Source organism: Panulirus ornatus, chromosome 64 (genome assembly GCF_036320965.1).
Source record: "Panulirus ornatus isolate Po-2019 chromosome 64, ASM3632096v1, whole genome shotgun sequence".
NCBI classification, from domain to species: domain Eukaryota; kingdom Metazoa; phylum Arthropoda; class Malacostraca; order Decapoda; family Palinuridae; genus Panulirus; species Panulirus ornatus.
The window spans coordinates 14,462,064-14,481,354 of record NC_092287.1 but is presented as its reverse complement, the minus strand read 5'-3'; the positions used below and the strand labels follow the sequence as shown (position 1 = coordinate 14,481,354).

At 41.1% G+C, this 19,291-nt stretch overlaps 1 protein-coding gene across 1 annotated transcript in view; it reads right to left on the bottom strand.

Moving 5' to 3' along the window:
• Window positions 1-19,291, bottom strand: part of LOC139746244 (uncharacterized) — a 1,225,703-nt gene that overhangs the window by 472,814 nt on the left and 733,598 nt on the right. Inside the window, exon 6 of the mRNA XM_071657250.1 lies at window positions 9,781-11,467. Coding sequence (XP_071513351.1) covers window positions 9,781-11,467 — 1,687 coding nt within the window. The remainder of the gene's footprint in view (window positions 1-9,780; window positions 11,468-19,291) is intronic.

The following is a 19,291-nucleotide window of genomic DNA, read 5'->3' as shown; positions in this document are numbered from 1 at the left end:
GCTTAGAACGCATGAACAGGAGGCTGCTTGTCAGGATTCGTGGTCTTCCTGACGACGTCATCTCACCACCAAAACCTATCCCTGATAGCCCAAAGAAGACTTCTAGATCTACAGATAACCTTTTAAGACAAAAGATATTGAAGCAACCCCGCATTCCTGCCGCCTACCTCAAGAAATGACATCCAAAACTTCTAGGAAACATCTCTCTAAGAACCATTCAACATTGCCTGCAAAATGACCTCCACATTCTCCTCCGCAAAGTCAAAACGGGAAAACAACCAGATAAAGTGATGATCTTGGGTTGCTTTAGTGGGTAGGGTAATGGGTAGGGGAAGGTTGTACTTACCTGAAACCCTATAACGAATGGAAAGCAGTGCATTAAGGTACTAGAGGACCATGTGCTTCCTCTTTATGAGGTTCACGGGTGCGATCACTTTATGTTGGATAGCGCCCCGTGCCGTACGACTAAGAAAGTTATGAACTGATTATTAACTGCTGGAGAGGCTTGAGGACTGCTGAAATCTGATGAAAGTGAAGCTTGCTTCCTGCAACACCTTATCTGTACCTCGCCTCATTCCGGAGACTAAGACCCTGTGGAACCAAAGCATGGACCAAGAAAACTTAAGGAACCTTGCCAGTCCAATGCCAACACGTCTGTAGAAGGTAATCAAGGCCATATGAAAGGTGACTTAGTGCTAAAATTGGCCTTTAAAAACATATGGCGGGGGGGGAGATTTCTTTTTTTGTGGACAATTTGCATATTGTCAAGTGTTTAGTATGTGATGAAGTAGTATGTTTGTGGGTTGAAAGTCAACTTCTCACGTGTCTGAGGCAGAAAGGGAAAGGAGAGACAGAGACACTTGAAGACTTGCTGGCCCAATGCACTGTCAGAGAGAGAGAGAGAGAGAGAGAGAGAGAGAGAGAGAGAGAGAGAGAGAGAGAGAGAGAGAGAGAGAGAGAGAGAGAGAGAGAGAGAGAGATAGAGAGAGAGGACGCAAAGCTCCATACAGAGATATGGTGGCGAGATTTGTGAAGGAGAGTGATCTGTCTTGGGCCATTGGATTCCACCTCAACGAAAGAATGGCCATCAAACCGCAAACCAATAGTAATCTATTTTCCGATATGCGGATGTGTGGAGTCACGAGGAATAAAGAAGTCTGTTGAAGCCATGGTTATATAAGTTTGAGTGATTCAAGTGTTTGGAAAGAGGAGTGAGTGTGTAAGTGGGAGGTGAGAAGAGAACAAGGTTAAGATGGAGCGACAAAGCAAGGGAGTGGCCGCTGGAGAGCACCCTCCTTTAAGGGAGGTGAGACAATGTTCCGGGATCGTGACGCAGGAGGAAGTGTTGCTGTACACCTCCACAATGACTGACCACACGACAACGAAATGTTCTCTAATATAACTGTAGGGTCAACATACAAGGTATCTGGTTTAACGAAGGTTCATCTGTTAGAAATATTGAAATTCTAGTTCTTTCAACTCCCTTCAAATGTCTGATTGGTTTATTTAACAAACGAGTCCTTCTAGGCCATGTAATGCAATGAATTGCTGGGCATGAGGACCGCTAGGTTGTCTAACCAGCTTGAAGAAGGTGGAAAGGCTTTTAGTCAATACCCCCCCCCCCCCCCCTCCCCTCACCTCTTCCATCTTCTCTTCCTCTTCTATCTCATCTTTCTGCTTCTCGTTTAGCTCTTCCTTCTTCTCCTCGTCTATCTCTTCCAACCAGAATCATACTTGGTGACCAAGCATATTTGAACTATGGAATATCTGTTTCTGCAATAGTCTCCCGTTCTTCGATATTCTCTGTACTGGGACATTACAATGTCATTGTATTCAAGTATTTTCTGATTTTGGATTTTTTTGGACCTGAGTGTCCTTATTTTAGGAAATATTCTAGCTGTTTTTTTTTTTTTTTTCGAAAACTGTAGATTGGATCTTACGATCTTTACACGTACCGGAGTCCCAAAAATGTTAGCCCCTTGTATAATGTTAGGATCACAGGCGGACAGCACTTGTACAAGGGCAACAGACAGACCTGGTCAAACATTCTCTCTCTCTCTCTCTCTCTCTCTCTCTCTCTCTCTCTCTCTCTCTCTCTCTCTCTCTCTCTCCATCATGGATTCTAATCACAAAAAGAAGTCATCATCGAGGCCAACTGTATGAAAAAAAATGTTACAAAGAAAAAAAAATGAAGAGGATGATAATATCAAAGAATTGATTTTTAAGGAAGTAGAAGGATCCCAGGCTACAGAATAAGACAGGTGGTCGATATGAGGAAAGACATAAGGAGGTCTGAAGAGTTCCAAAACTCCGCGGTAGCAGGCAAGATACAACTGCCTACCACTAAGTTGCCGCGTGTTTCGTAGTCCAACAATGGTAGAGCACGCAATGAATTAGCGCTCAAGAGGCAATGAAGTATAATGTAGCGAATGGGAAAGTGGGTCTTCTTATGTCTTATCAGGTGAGTTGCTAGGTTGGATTGCTTAAGACTAAGCGTTTTCAAGTACGTATATGAATAGGTAGCAAATAAGTACCTTCAAATGTCAGGGTAGTACTTCGTGTTATGAATAATGTTTTTTTAAATGCAAGTATAGACAGCGAAGTGTTTTGTGTTGGATCAAAAACGCTTCTCACTTTATTTTCTTCTCACTCCAGGTTCGATCCAGTTCACCACCGTGGATGCAAGAAGACTGTGCTACGAGATCATGTAGACACTTAGATTCCATGAAATACGTTGTTTCAAAGTGTGTCATGTAACTATCCGAAGTCTAGCGAAATACACAAATTTTATTCCAGCAATTCACGGTGATTCACGGGTCAGAGAACAACACGCATCACACACCAGAAAAGGTCCAACGGCTGATATACATCTTACCCATTATATGTTTACATTTTTTGATTAATTTGGGTTCCATCTTTGGGTTTTAGCAGCAACAACCGGTACAGTGCCTGACCATTAACTATGTAAACTATACATCTAAACACATTTCTTATTTAAGGGCAAGTGCAGTTGTGTATGTCAGTCATCGAAACTGAAGATTTCTATTACCACTTCCATGGTTCTATTCGCTGTCAGGTACACTAACAGATATCTAGAACACTTCATTTATTTCCAGGTTATCTCAGTTCATACTCATACCCCAACTAACCTGTTTCTTGGCACTGTTCCTTGCTATCTGATACTTTACGTTTGTTGATTGATTGGAAAACGGCCTATATATCTCCGACACAGCACATCTCGGATATCTTTTGTGTTTTTGCTATCTTTAATTAGGCGTTCCTTCCTTGTTCTAAACTTTTTCTCCGATTCTGGTCTAGAAAAACATATGTTACCTTGGAAATTGTTGAATTTTGAGTCATTTCCACGAATGTAGCCCCTTTTTAAGTCTTGTCTTATCTCTAATCGTTTTATATCCTCATTTACCACATTATCAAATATAAGAATAATATGATCACTATTTCCAGTCGGAATATATATATATATATATATATATATATATATATATATATATATATATATATATATATATATATATATATATATATATATATATATATTTTTTTTTTATTTTTCTTTATTTTTTTTTTGCTTTGTCGCTGTCTCCCACGTTTGCGAGGTAGCGCAAGAAAACAGACGAAAGAAATGGCCCAACCCACCCCCATACACATGTATATACATACACGTCCACACACGCAAATATACATACCCATACATCTCAATGTACACATATATATACACACACAGACACATACATATATACACATGCACACAATTCACACTGTCTGCATTTATTCAATCCCATCGCCACCTCGCCACACATGGAATAACATCCCCCTCCCCCCTCATGTGTGCAAGGTAGCGCTCGGAAAAGACAACAAAGGCCCCATTCATTCACACTCAGTCTCTAGCTGTCATGCAATAATGCCCGAAACCACAGCTCCCTTTCCACATCCAGGCGCCACAGAACTTTCCATGGTTTACCCCAGGCGCTTCACATGCCCTGATTCAATCCATTGACAGCACGTCAACCCCGGTATACCACATCGATCCAATTCACTGTATTCCTTGCCTGCCTTTCACCCTCCTGCATGTTCAGGCCCCGATCACTCAAAATCTTTTTCACTCCATCTTTCCACCTCCAATTTGGTCTTCCACTTCTCCTCGTTCCCTCCACCTCCGACACATATATCCTCTTGGTCAATCTTTCCTCACTCATTCTCTCCATGTGCCCAAACCATTTCAAAACACCCTCTTCTGCTCTCTCAACCACGCTCTTTTTATTTCTAAACGTCTCTCTTACCATTACATTTCTTACTCGATCAAACCACCTCACACCACATATTGTCCTCAAACATCTCATTTCCAGCACATCCTCCTGCGCACAACTCTATCCATAGCCCACGCCTCGCAACAATACAACATTGTTGGAACCACTATTCCTTCAAACATACCCATTTTTGCTCTCGGAGATAATGTTCTAGACTTCCACACATTCTTAAAGAATGTGTGGAAGTCGAGAACATTATCTCGGAAAGCAAAATGGGTATGTTTGAAGGAATAGTGGTTCCAACAATGTTGTATGTTTGCGAGGCGTGGGCTATGGATAGAGTTGTGCGCAGGAGGATGGATGTGCTGGAAATGAGATGTTTGAGGACAATGTGTGGTGTGAGGTGGTTTGATCGAGTAAGTAACGTAAGGGTAAGATAGATATGTGGAAATAAAAAGAGCGTGGTTGAGAGAGCAGAAGAGGGTGTTTTGAAATGGTTTGGGCACATGGAGAGAATGAGTGAGGAAAGATTGACCAAGAGGATATATGTGTCGGAGGTGGAGGGAACGAGGAGAAGTGGAAGACCAAATTGGAGGTGGAAAGATGGAGCGAAAAAGATTTTGTGTGATCGCGGCCTGAACATGCAGGAGGATGAAAGGAGGGCAAGGAATAGAGTGAATTGGATCGATGTGGTATACCGGGGTTGACGTGCTGTCAGTGGATTGAATCAGGGCATGTGAAGCGTCTGGGGTAAACCATGGAAAGCTGTGTAGGTATGTATATTTGCGTGTGTGGACGTATGTATATACATGTGTATTGGAGTGGGTTGGGCCATGTCTTTCGTCTGTTTCCTTGCGCTACCTCGCAAACGCGGGAGACAGCGACAAAGCAAAAAAAGAAGAAAAAAAAAAATGTATATATATATATATATATATATATATATATATATATATATATATATATATATATATATATACATATATATATATATATATGTATATATATATATATATATATTCTTTTTTTTCATACTATTAAATTAAAAAATTAAAAAAAAACAAGAAAGGGGAGAATTCCCAGCCACCCGCTCCCTCCCCTTTTAGTCGCCTTCTACGACACGCAGGGAATACGTGGGAAGTATTCTTTCTCCCCTATCCCCATATATATATATATATATATATATATATATATATATATATATATATATATATATATATATATATATATATATATATATATATATATATATATATATCACTATTTTTACTGTTTCTATGCCTTCATTCTTGTCTCTGTATATTTTTTTGTATTGTTGAAATTATATGGAAGATTATATATCATATACTATGAGTACCACCATACACTACATTCCTAAAGTTACTCTTTCCATTATGTACCGTCAGAGTAGGCCATCCTTTGCCTGTTTCTTGCCACTTATGTCTGCCTCTTATTAAGGGCAGTCCTTCTTCTCCTTTTTTGTCCTCTTATTCCCTTCTTGGTTTCATTCACCCTTCTAGACAGAACAGTGGAGATCGTATATCCTTAGTGGACTTTAATGCCTCAACAGCAACATCATTTGCGTTTTCCCTTGTAAAATACCTAAATCCCAGCTCTACTATTTACTAATAATCTGTTATCCCCTAACATTCTTACCCTGTTTGAGGTGCCTGTAGGGCTGCTCCGTTCCCTTGCCTGATTTGGAGTGTCCAGTTTTTTTTTCTTCTGACCGTATTCTTTGCTTTTTCCTCTTTTCTTCCCTCAGTCTATCACTGAATTCCACCTTGCCTTTTAGTTTCGTAGCCTGCTTACATACCTCCTGGCGAGTTGACTCCAAATGAAACGTAAGCATAGCTGGTCGTCCCCTTACCTCTTCATCATAGCAGCCGATTCATCTCTTTAATCGTATAAATGGTGTCAGGCAATGGTGTACCTTCAAGCAATCTTTCACTGACAATTCCTTCCATCTTTTTCTCTTCTGATTTAAGTGGTGTACGATCTTCATCCAAGCCAGAAATGATGAGTGATTTATGTGTGCCATCACATAATGATAAAACAAAGAACAGTTTACTGAATTTAGGCAGCCATTCGTCTGACAATACGCAGCTGAAGTATTACACATATTACAGTAATGGAAAGTGTGTGTGTGTGTGTGTGTGTGTGTGTGTGTGTGTGTGTGTGTGTGTGTAAAAATAGTAAGAAAAGAGATTACATTAACTTGCAGCTATAAGAGTGTGTCTAAGGTAGATTTTTTTTTCTAATATCTAAGCTCTCGACTTCTTCATGTCTTCCTGTCTGAAGGGGGTTGGCCCAGTAGCACTGCCAGTTATCTAGCGGAAACTTCTTTTGGGCTTCTTGGATTACTCATAAACTGGGCGGGAAGTTTATGAGTCTCTGTGGGACGCATGCAAGAGCTGGCGCACACTACGTGCTCCCTTAAAATTCTAACTGCTGCTACGTCTTGTACCCTGAGACTGGGCAAGCAGGAGCCAAGATAACGAGTCCAGGTGTTATAGCAGTGCTCAAGCAGGGAAAAAGGTAAGGAACTATACTATTTACCAGATGACACAAGCATATTACTGACACATCTCGTAACACCCAGAGAACGTAACAGTCACCCAATTATCACGTAATAGGCACTAAAGGGAACTCTCTCCTCTAGCACTTATCTCTTGATATCTGATATGAATCAGGAGAATGACATTGAGACTATTCAACCTTACAAGGGTTAAACTAATACGTTTGTGCTGGAACACTAGGGGACAGACGTGACGTGATAATGACTTCTTGAAACACTTTACCTCCCAGTGCCATTAGTGCATCACATTATCCTCATGTTTAATGGACCGATCCATATGCATGGGGGTCTGCCTCTATCTTCAAGCACATTACCATATATACAACACACACACACACACACACACACACACACACACACACACACACACACACACACATAGACACACACACAGACACAGACAGACAGACAGACAGACAGACAGACAACACACACACACACACACACACGCAAAACGTCCTTCAGTAAGTAGTAATTGGGTATCCCCACAACAACCATCACTTCAGTAATGGATTCAAACTTTTACAATTATCTTCCGTTATTTACATCTCGGTCGATCCTGAGCGCCTAAAACTTCAGTGAGTCACCTACGCTACCATCGCCTTCCACCAGTACTCTAATCACGCCAAGCTTTTGCTGGATACAAAGCCTTTGCTATTCATACACTTATTTTTCGGTAATATAGACTGCCATGGGTACGACATGCGCGTATACTGACCTTTGGCAAATGAGTGTACTGATTATCTCGTACACTTTTTTGATAAGGCTAATGAAAACATGGTTCGTTAACGAACCCATATGGCTCGTTAACGAAAGCTGCTTTTCATGCTGCTCAGTGTGACGTGGCCAGCTGTAACGACGCATACTGCTGAAACTCTGTATTACACACACACACACACACACACACACACACACACACACACACACACACACACACGCACATGACGGGCAAGTGGCGCTACAATAGGTTGGTGATGTAAAATTTAGACATCGTTACAGTCGCACCACGTAACATTTCACTCTATGTAACTTGCATAACGTAACAAAATGTAATCCAACAGCCTCACCCACGGAGGAAGACACTGCCATTCCTAAATATTGTAAGGACATACGGAAGGAAAGAGCCAGTGAAAATAAACAAATGAACGCAATAAACAATACGACCAACGGTGCAAATAAAAGGATCACGCAAATATTTCAAAGTAACAATTACACCAAATGTTTTTCTGGAACCTTCAGATTCGCTAACAAGTATATCGTTGACACATCTTCATAACTCAAGAACGTAACAGTCACGTAATAATCACGTAATAGACACGAGAGAAAACACTTCTCTAATCCTATTTTTTCGATATCTGATAACCAGTCCGGCATCTGTATATAGCTAGCTATCAGGGTCTCTCGAAACCCACTCTATACCTACAAAGGTTAAGAACTTCTCCATGATTTTTTTCTATTTTTCATTTTCCTGGCGGCTTAGGAGGGGAAAAGAAAGGCCCCGACTCCACAAGGATCATCCTAGGTTGGGCAAAGCCAATCTTTACGGCATACTTTGAAATTCCCCACTGTAGAGGTGTTCAGCAATTTGGTTTGAAGAAAGAAGAGATTCGTGGTAGGAAGTCAAATACCCGAAGAGCTGTACAAAGCTAAAGGAAGTGGGAGGGGACGGGAATATAAGAAGAAAGCTTTACGGGGTTAACATATTCTTAGCTAGAGTACATCGAGGTGAGGATATTCGAGATCCATTAGGCGGGTAATAGTTTCCCTAATTTTACTTTATTTAGAGTACATTGCACAGACAATGTCCTTGAAGCAGACACAATAGTAAGAATTAATACTTAGAGACTGTTCCGAGAAGAGTGTCAGCACAGGACTTCTGGGCTTCAGAGAGAAAGTGGATAAGGAAGAAAAAGATAGAAACGGTGTTCAACAGAAACAACGGTTGGATTTAAGACCGTAAATATTGCAAAAGTAGATGGAGAGAGAACGAAGTCTAGAAGCAGCGTCAGGAAGGGTGGGTGGGTCCGGTCTCTTGGTGGTAGTTAAGGAGGCCCCTGGGAGCCATACAGCTCTCCTCGACTTGTGGCATTGTTTCGGTTTACCGTCCATGTAAAGTGGGAAATACGTAATGCAGAATTAAAGATTGTTGGAGCTACGTGTTGTCAGTTGTGTTATGTGGGAGACGGTGTGTGTGTGCGTGTGTGTGTGTGTGTGTGTGTGTGAGAGAGAGAGAGAGAGTGTGTTTGTGTGTGTGTGTGTGTGTGTGTGTGTGAGTGCGTATGTGTGTGTGCAGAATGAATACCAACAACCGAAGTGCTCGTGAGGCAGAAAAAAAAAAAAGTAACCTTGACCAAGGAATGGAACACAATAGCCGTAGTGCTACGTTGCTGGCTCAATTCGCTACCGTCACAACCCTTCCCTGTCTTCTTTTCTGCAATCAACTTACCACCTATAATATTGCACGTGTATGACATTATCTGTGATAGTCGTCGGTGTCACGCACAATAGTAAAACCTAAAGATATGAAGAGCATTAACTTGTATTACAATATATACGAAATAACAAACGTACCTTCTAACAGGGAAGACTACTGCATCGTAGCATCACACGCAATGAACATGAAGGGAAAGAGGCATACAGATATATCCGTCTTGAGAAACGATCAGTTAAAAGGCATACTAACTGGACAGTATACAAAGCATTCGAGACATGGGTACTGTCGGTACTAAGTATCTGTTATTAAATTTAGAAATAAAGTCAGTCAAGTGACCGTTTCAGCGAGGGACTAATTAATGAACAAGTAAACACATATTAGTCATTAGTCATACTTCAGTTTATACCACTTGCATGTCCTCCTACGGACCAAAGGGGTTTAAATCGGTCCACTTACATCAGAGATGAGTGCAACAACAGAAATGTTGTATTTTGAATACTCACCAATGGGGCCGTTCTCCTGCACCTCGCCGTAGATAGTGACGTTGGGGAAGACTGGAGCGTTGTCGTTGATGTCCTTCACCACCACCGTCACCACAGTCTCCGCCACGTGCACCTGGTCGCTCCTCATCTCCTTAAGGTACTGCTGCATTCGCTTTCGGGACTCTTCGGCATTCGCAGTGAACGCACCGTAATCCCAACAACCTCCGCCATCAGGTCCGAATCTCCTGACGTAGCGGGTGTTCTCCGACAGTTTCTTCTGCTGTTTCTTCACCGTCAGTGGGTTCACCTCACGTTTACTGATGGCTGCTCCTGTGGTTTCCAGGTTTGAATTACCTTCCTCTATTGTTATACTATCCTCCACCGCCATACTGCCTGAGCCATCGAGAGAGTCAGTTCCATCCCGCGATTCCCTGGTGGTCTCTGTGTCCTCCGCAACCACACCGCTCGAACCACTGGGTGAGTCAGATTCTTTCTTTAAGGCAGACGCGCCTGTGAATTCTGATGCACGAGGGCTGAGAAAATGTCCCTCTTTATCCTCCAAGGGAAACTTCGTTGTAAAAGGCAAGACTTCGCTAACAAAATACCTGAGTCCAGGTTCAAGATCTGATGATAATTCATTTCTTGCCATACCTACATAGTCTCTGGCAACTTGTTTTACTGGTTGAATTTCTGGATTACCCTTGAAAGACAAAAGTTGGCGTTGGACGCTAACGCGACGATATTTCCTACGAGTCATAAACTTTAACTTGGCGGGTCTTGGTCTTCTGGCAGCGCCTTCCGTGCTAGTTTCCTCGGAGGGTTGGTCACCAAAGACCACACGGGTGAGTTCCGGTAACTCTCCACGGTCCTGCCTCGCTGCGAGGATTGTTAACTTCTGGTGAACTTTACGACTCCTGGTCTGAGATCCGTAACTCGTCCGTGAAGATATGTTGGGTAATTCCAATCTCTTCGTCCCAGCGCCGCCGGTTTTTCTGCCTCTACATATCTCGCTTTCTGTACTTGCACACATTTCTTGTTTGGTATTACGGTGATTCTTGTCTCGCAGAATCCTCTTCCGCTCCAGCGTTCTCCTTTTCTGAATGAATTCACTTTTCTTCCTCGGAACTTTGGACTTGGTTATATCCTCAGTTCTGCCAGATCTCTTGCTGTATTTCCTCTCGTGCACATCACCTCTGTCGTGCACAAGGTACCTCCGAGTGTCCTCAGCCCTCCAAGCAGTCCTTTGTCCCTTCCTTTCTCTTGTGTTTTGTCTTTCGTATAGTTTAAACTTTTCTTCCGTATGCTTCACCTCGCTTACCTTCCCCTCTGTCAAGGTGACTTCAGAAGGCATCAGCGGATCCTGAGCGAGGAAATATCGACCCCCTTCTGAACTGGGATCCTGCCACAGGATATACTGATCCTGTCCTGCCAATTCTGGGTCCTGTGACTGGATATAACGACTCTGTACCAGAACAGTGGGTCTCTCTGTCATTAGAGACGGGGTCTTTGCCGGTGTATCAGGGTCTTGGGGGGTGATACCATACTGACCGTGGGTGACCCTGGGTCGTCTGGAGGCTCTGGAGACAGCTGCCAGGGAGGGTGACACCCGCTGTCCATCACGAACCTGAACCTTGACCCTCCAGATGTCACGGCCTAGCGGCGGGTCCCTGTTCAGCGCCTGGAACGATAGAACAACAGACAATGTAAACTTCAAGTGCAACGTACGTTATAGTATGACCGGATGTATATCACTGCAAGATAAGGTTTGAAGGTAAAGGTTTTTGGGAAGATGACGGTTGAAGGGTTATTCTGGGGAAGACTGTTACACTAATTCGAAGCATCGTCGATATCTAATTGCAGGAAAGGAAGCTTGCAACCGTGCGGACAACTTAAAAGGGCCAGTGAAACCAGGAGTAGAAAAATTATTTAGAGTTATGTTTTAATTTTCACACCAAAGCACCGATTATGGGCAAATGTGTTTACATCAGAGTTGGGCCTGTAGGTATGTGCATATTTATATAAATACACAGACACAGACAGACAGACAGACAGACAGACACAAACACACACAGGCCTCCGGTGTGAAGTGGCTGGCTTCACTGACCATGAATCTTCACGGGTCAGCAGGGAGTTAGACCGGCATGGGATACAATCCCTGGCACGCAACTCGGTCAAAACCCAGCACAGGTGTTCATCCTTCCCTCGGGCAAGGTTGATAAATTTGTATCTGGCTTATGCTGGGGTCCATAAGTGTGTCTGAGTATGCATATATAGGAGCAGGGCGTGGTACATATTATAGATTCATTTCTCTATCTATTTACTATACTTTGTCCCTGTCTCCCGCGTTAGCGAGGTAGCGCAAGGAAACAGACGAGAAAATGGCCAAATCCATTCACATACATATCTAAATACATACACGGCCACACACGCACATATACATACTTATATATTTCAATGTATACATACATATACATACACAGACATATACATATACATGATATATACATATTCATACTTGCTGCCTTAATCTATTCTCATCGCCATCCCGCCACACAAGAAATAGCGCCACCCTCCCAGCGCGCGCGAGAGAGAGAGAGAGAGAGCTAGGAAAAGACAACAAAGGCCACATTCGTGCACACTCAGTCTCTAGCTGTCATGTGTAACGCACCGAAACCACAGCTCCCTTTCCAAATCTAGGCACCACAAAACATTCCATGGTTTACCCCAAACACTTCACATGCCCTGGTTCAATCAATTGACAGCACGTCGACCCAGGTATACCACATCGTTCCAATTTACTGTATTCCTTGCACGCGTTTTACCCTCCTGTATGTTCAGGCCCCGATCACTCAATACCTTTTTCACTCCATCCTTCTACCTCCAATTTGGTCTCCCACATTTCCCCGTTCCCTCCACATCTGACACATATATAATCTTTGTCAATCTTTCCGCACTCATTCTCTCCATGTGACCAAACCATTTCAATAAACCCTCTTCTGCTCTCTAAACCACACTCTTTTAATTACCACACACCTCTCTTACCATTTCATTACGTACTCGATCAAACCACGTCACCACATATTGTCCTCAAACAACACATTTCCAACACATCCACCCTCCTGCGCACAACTCTATCTATACACCACGCCTCGCAACCATATAACATTGTTGGAACCACTATTCCTTCAAACATATTCATTTTTGCTCTCTGAGATAACGTTCTCGCCTTCCAAACATTCTTCAACGTTCACAGATCCTTCGGCCCCTTCCCCACCCTGTGACTCACTTCCGCTTCCATGGTTCCATCCGCCGCTCAATCCATTACCACAGATCTAGAACAATGCATTTCCTCCAGATTTTCTCCTTTCAAACTGTCCTCCCAATTGGTTGTCCCTCAACCCAACTAAACCTAATAATAATGTATATATATATATATTTTTTTTTTTTTTTTTTTTTTTTTTTGCTTTGTCGCTGTCTCCCGCGTTTGCGAGGTAGCACAAGGAAACAGACGAAAGAAATGGCCCAACCCACCCCCATACACTTGTATATACATACGTCCACACACGCAAATACACATACCTACACAGCTTTCCATGGTTTACCCCAGACGCTTCACATGCCTTGATTCCATCCATTGACAGCACGTCAACCCCGGTATACCACACCGCTCCAATTCACTCTATTCCTTGCCCTCCTTTCACCCTCCTGCATGTTCAGGCCCCGATCACAAAAAATCTTTTTCACTCCATCTTTCCACCTTCAATTTGGTCTCCCTCTTCTCCTCGTTCCCTCCACCTCCGACACATATATCCTCTTGGTAAATCTTTCCTCACTCATTCTCTCCATGTGCCCAAACCATTTCAAAACACCCTCTTCTGCTCTCTCAACCACGCTCTTTTTATTTCCACACATCTCTCTTACCCTTACGTTACTTACTCGATCAAACCACCTCACACCACACATTGTCCTCAAACATCTCATTTCCAGCACATCCATCCTCCTGCGCACAACTCTATCCATAGCCCACGCCTCGCAACCATACAACATTGTTGGAACCACTATTCCTTCAAACATACCCATTTTTGCTTTCCGAGATAATGTTTTCGACTTCCACACATTCTTCAAGGATCCCAGAATTTTCGCCCCCTCCCCCACCCTATGATCCACTTCCGCTTCCATGGTTCCATCCGCTGCCAGATCCACTCCCAGATATCTAAAACACTTCACTTCCTCCAGTTTTTCTCCATTCAAACTCACCTCCCAATTGACTTGACCCTCAACCCTACTGTACCTAATAACCTTGCTCTTATTCACATTTACCCTTAACTTTCTTCTTTCACACACTTTACCAAACTCAGTCACCAGCTTCTGCAGTTTCTCACATGAATCAGCCACCAGCGCTGTATCATCAGCGAACAACAACTGACTCACTTCCCAAGCTCTTTCATCCCCAACACACAAATATGTATATATATATATATATATATATATATATATATATATATATATATATATATATATATATATATATATATATATATATATATATATATATATATATATGTATATATATATATATATATATATATATATATATATATATATATATATATATATATATATATATATATATATATATATATATATATATATGCATATATATATATATATATATATATATATATATATATATATATATATATATATATATATATATATATATATATATATATATATATATATATATATATATATATATATATATATATATATCTCAACGTATACATATATATATACACACACAGACATATACATATATACACATGTACATAATTCATCCTGTCTGCCTTTATTTATTCCCATCGCCACCTCGCCACACATGAAATTACAGCCCCCCCCCTCATGTGTGAGAGTTAGCGCTAGGAAAAGACACCAAAGGCCTCATTCGTTCACACTCAGTCTCTAGCTGCCATGTAATAACGCAACAAAAACCACAGCTCCCTTTCCGCATACAGGCCCAACAGAACTTTCCATGGTTTACCCCAGACGCTTCATATGCCCTGGTTCAATCCATTAACATCACGTCGACCCCAGTATACCACATCGTTCCAATTCACTCTATTACTTGCACGCCTTTCACCCTCCTGCATGTTCATGCCCCGATCACACAAAATCTTTCTTACTCCATATTTCCACCTCCAATTTGGTCTCCCACTTCTCCTCGTTAACTTCACCTCTGACACATATATTCCCTTTGTCAATCTTTCCTCACTCATTCTCTACATGTGACCAAACCATTTCAAAACACGCTCTTCTGCTCTCTCAACCGCACTCTTTTTATTTACTCTATTATTACTTACTCGATCAAACCACCTCACACCACATATTGTCCTCAAACATTTCATTTCCAGCACATCCACCCTCCTGCGCACAACTCTATCCATGGCCTCGCAGCCATACAACATTGTTGGAACCACTATTTCTTCAAACATACCCATTTTTGCTTTCCGAGATAATGTTCTCGACTTCACACATTCTTCAAGGTTCCAGAATTTTTTTTCCCGGCCCCTAACCCACCAGATGGTTCACTCCGCTTTCATGGTTCCATTCACTGCGAAATCCATCCAGATATCTAAAACACTTCACTTTCCTCCATGTTTTTCTCCATTCAAACTTACCTCCACTTGACATGACCCTCACCCTAACTGTACCTATAACTTTGCTCTTATTCACATTTACCCTTACTTTCTTCTTTCACACACTTTACCAAACTCAGTCACCCCGGCCTCTGCAGTTTATCACATGAAATCAGGCCACCAGCGCTGTATCATCAGCGAACAACAACTGACTCACTTACCAAGCTCTTTCTTCCCCTACTCACAAATTATGTATATATTTATATATATATATATTATATATATATATAATATAATATATATTATATATATATATATTATATTTATATATATATATATATATATATATGTATATATATATATATATATTATATATATATATATATATTTATATTATATAATATATATATATATATAATATATTATAATATATATATATGCATATTTATATATATTTATTTTATATATATATATATTATATATAATATATGATATAATATATATATATATATATATATATTTTATTTATATTATATATATATATTATATATTATATATATATATATCTCTACGTATACATATATTATACTCTACAGACATATACATATAATACACATGTACATAATTCATCCTGTCTGCCTTTATTTATTCCCATCGCCACTCGCCACACTTGAATTACAGGCCCCCCCCCTCATGTGTGAGAGTTAGCGCTAGGAAAAGACACCAAAGGCCTCATTCGTTCACATCAGGTCTCTAGCTGCCATGTAATAACGCAGCAAAAACCACAGCTCCCTTTCCGCTCATACAGGCCCAACAGAACTTTCCATGGTTTACCCCAGACGCCAGCTTCATATGCCCTGGTTCAATCCATTAACATCGACGTCAGACCCCAGTATACCACATCGTTCAATTCACTCTTTACTTGCACGCCTTTCACCCTCCTGCATGTTCATGCCCCGATCACACTAAAAATCTTTATACTCCATAGTTCCACCTCCAATTTGGTCTCCCACTTCTCCTCGTTAACTTCCACCTCTGACCACATTATTCCCTGTGTCAATCTTTCCTCACGCATTCTCTACATGTGACCAAACCATTTCAAAACACGCTCCTTCTGCTCTCTCACCGCTCTCTTTTTATTTACTCTATTATTACTCTTAATCGATCAAACCACCTCACACCACCCTATTTGTCCTAAAAAATTTCTTTATCCAGACACATCCACCTCCTGCGCACAACTCTATCCATGGCCTCGCAGCCATACAAACATTGTGGAACCCACTTATTTCTTCCAATACATAATTTTTTGCTTTCCGAGATAATGTTTTCGACTTCACACATTCTTCAAGGTTCCAGAATTTTTTTTCCCGGCCCCTAACCCACCAGATGGTTCACTCCGCTTTCATGGTTCCATTCACTGCGAAATCCATCCAGATATCTAAAACACTTCACTTTCCTCCATGTTTTTCTCCATTCAAACTTACCTCCATTGACATGACCCTAAACCCTACTGTACCTAATAAAGCTCGCTGCTTATTCACATTTACTCTCACATTCTTCTTTCACACACCTTTACCAAACTCAGTTACAGCTTCCTTCAGTTTCTAACATGAATCAGCCACCAGACGCGTATCATGTGAGTGAACAACAACTGACCCTGTCACAAGCTCTCTCATCCACAACAGACGCATACTTGCCCCTCTTTCCAAAACTCTTGCATTGCACATCCCTAACAACCGTATCTATAAACAAATATATATATATATATAATATATAATATATATAAACATATATATAATATATATAATTTATAATATAATATATATAAAATAATAAAAATTTAATTAATATATATATATATATATTTTAATATTATATATATATAAAATGATAGAAAAGCAAAGGGTTTTTGTATTCCCCATTTTTTGGATCTGGAGAAGGCATATATAAAAGTTGATAGAGATGCTCTTTTGGAAGTTTTAAAGGGAAAAATAGGGTTGGTGGGAGGAAAGTTTTTGGGAAACGTAAAAAATTTTTTATCGGGGAATGTAAGGAAAGGTTTACGTGTGGGAAGAGGGGAAAGTGATTGGCCCAAAAGTGAATGTAGGTTTTTGGGGGCGGGGGTGTGTGAGTCTAAAAGGTTTTTTTAAATTTGTTTATGGAGGGGGTTTGTTAGGGAGGAAAAAGCAAGATTTTTGGGAAAGGGGGCAAGTAAACCCTTTTGGGGGATAGAGACTTGGGAATTTGAGCAGTTGTTGTTCCTGATGATACAGCGCTGGGGGGGTGATTCATGTGAAAAAACTGCAAAAACCCGGTGACGAGTTTTGGTAAGTGTGTGGAAAAAAAAAGGGTTAAAAGAGTAAAGGGTGAATAAGAGCAAGGTTATTGGGTACATTTATTTTTTGAGGGGTCAAGTCAATTGGGGGGTGTTTGAATGGAAAAAAAACGGGGAGGAAGGGGAAGTGTTTTAGATATCGGGGAAATTTGGATCTGGCAGCGGATGGAACCATAAAAAGCGGAAGGGGATCATGGGGTGGGGGGGGGGGCGAAAATTCGGGGCCCCCTTTAAAAAGAAGTTTTGGAAGTCGAGAATTATCTCGGAAAGCAAAAATGGGTATTTTAAAGGGAATAGGGGTTTTTCCAACAATGTTGAAATGTTTTTGCGACCCCGGGGCCCAATGGATAAGTTGTGGTGCGCCGGGGATGGATGTCCCGGGAAATGAGATTTTTGGGAGGACAATGTGGGGTTTTAAGGTGGTTTAATCAAATGAGTAACGTAAGGGAAAAAGAGTTTTTGGGGAAAAATAAAAAGACGTGGTTGAAGAGCAGAAGAGGGTTTTTTTGGAAAGGGGTTTGGGAAACATGGAGAAAAATGATGAGGAAAGATTGACCAAAAGGGTATATTGTCCCGGGGGTGGGGGAACGAGGGGAAAGGGAGACCAAATTGGAGGGGGGATTTAAAAAGTGAAAAAGATTTTTGTGTGATCGGGGCCCCGAACATGCAAAGGAGGGTGAAAAGGGGGGCAAAGGAAAAGAGTGAATTGGAGCGAGTGGTAAAACCGGGGTTGACGTTCGTCAGTGGATTGAATCAAAAAGGGATGTTTAAAGCGCTGGGGAAAAACCCTGGAAAAGCTGTTAGGTATGTATTTTGGGGTGTGTGGACCCTAAGATAAACATGTTTTATGGGGGGGTTGGGCCATTTCTTTTGGGCTGTTTTTCCCTTCGCTTTCCTTTTGCAAAAAGCGGGAGACAGCGACAAAGTATAAAAATAAATAAATAAATTTAAAAAATATAAATATATATATATATAATATAAATTTTAAAATTAAAAATATAAAAATATATTTAATTAAAATTTATTTCCCTTTTTTTATTTTGCTTTCCTTTCCCCCGTGTCCCCCGGTTAGTGAGGGTTTCGCAAGGGGGAAAAGACGAAAGAGTTGGGCCCCAAACCCCCCCAAATCACATTATTTTTATATAAAAAAACGTCCCCCCCACGGGAAATATACCTACAGGGTAAAAATCTCAAAGTACACCCAAAAAATAAAAAAACACACAGAAATATACATATTTTAAAAACAAATTTTCAAAATTCATACTGTTTTGCCTTTTTTTTGTTTCCCCCTCGTCCCCCCCCTAACTTTGCCAAAAATGGGAATAACAACCAAACCCCCCCCCCCTCAAAGTGTTCGAGGAACGCAAAAAGGGAAAGACCAAAACCCAAAAGCCCCATTTTTTTTCACAAAATCCCGTCGCTAATTCGGGGCAGGTTTAATTTTTTTCCCCGAAAACCCCAAAACTCCATTTTTTACATCCCCCCCCCCCACCCAAAAAACTTTTTCCCTGGTTTTACCCCAACGCTTTAAAATGCCCTGGTTCCCAATTTCCATTGAGAG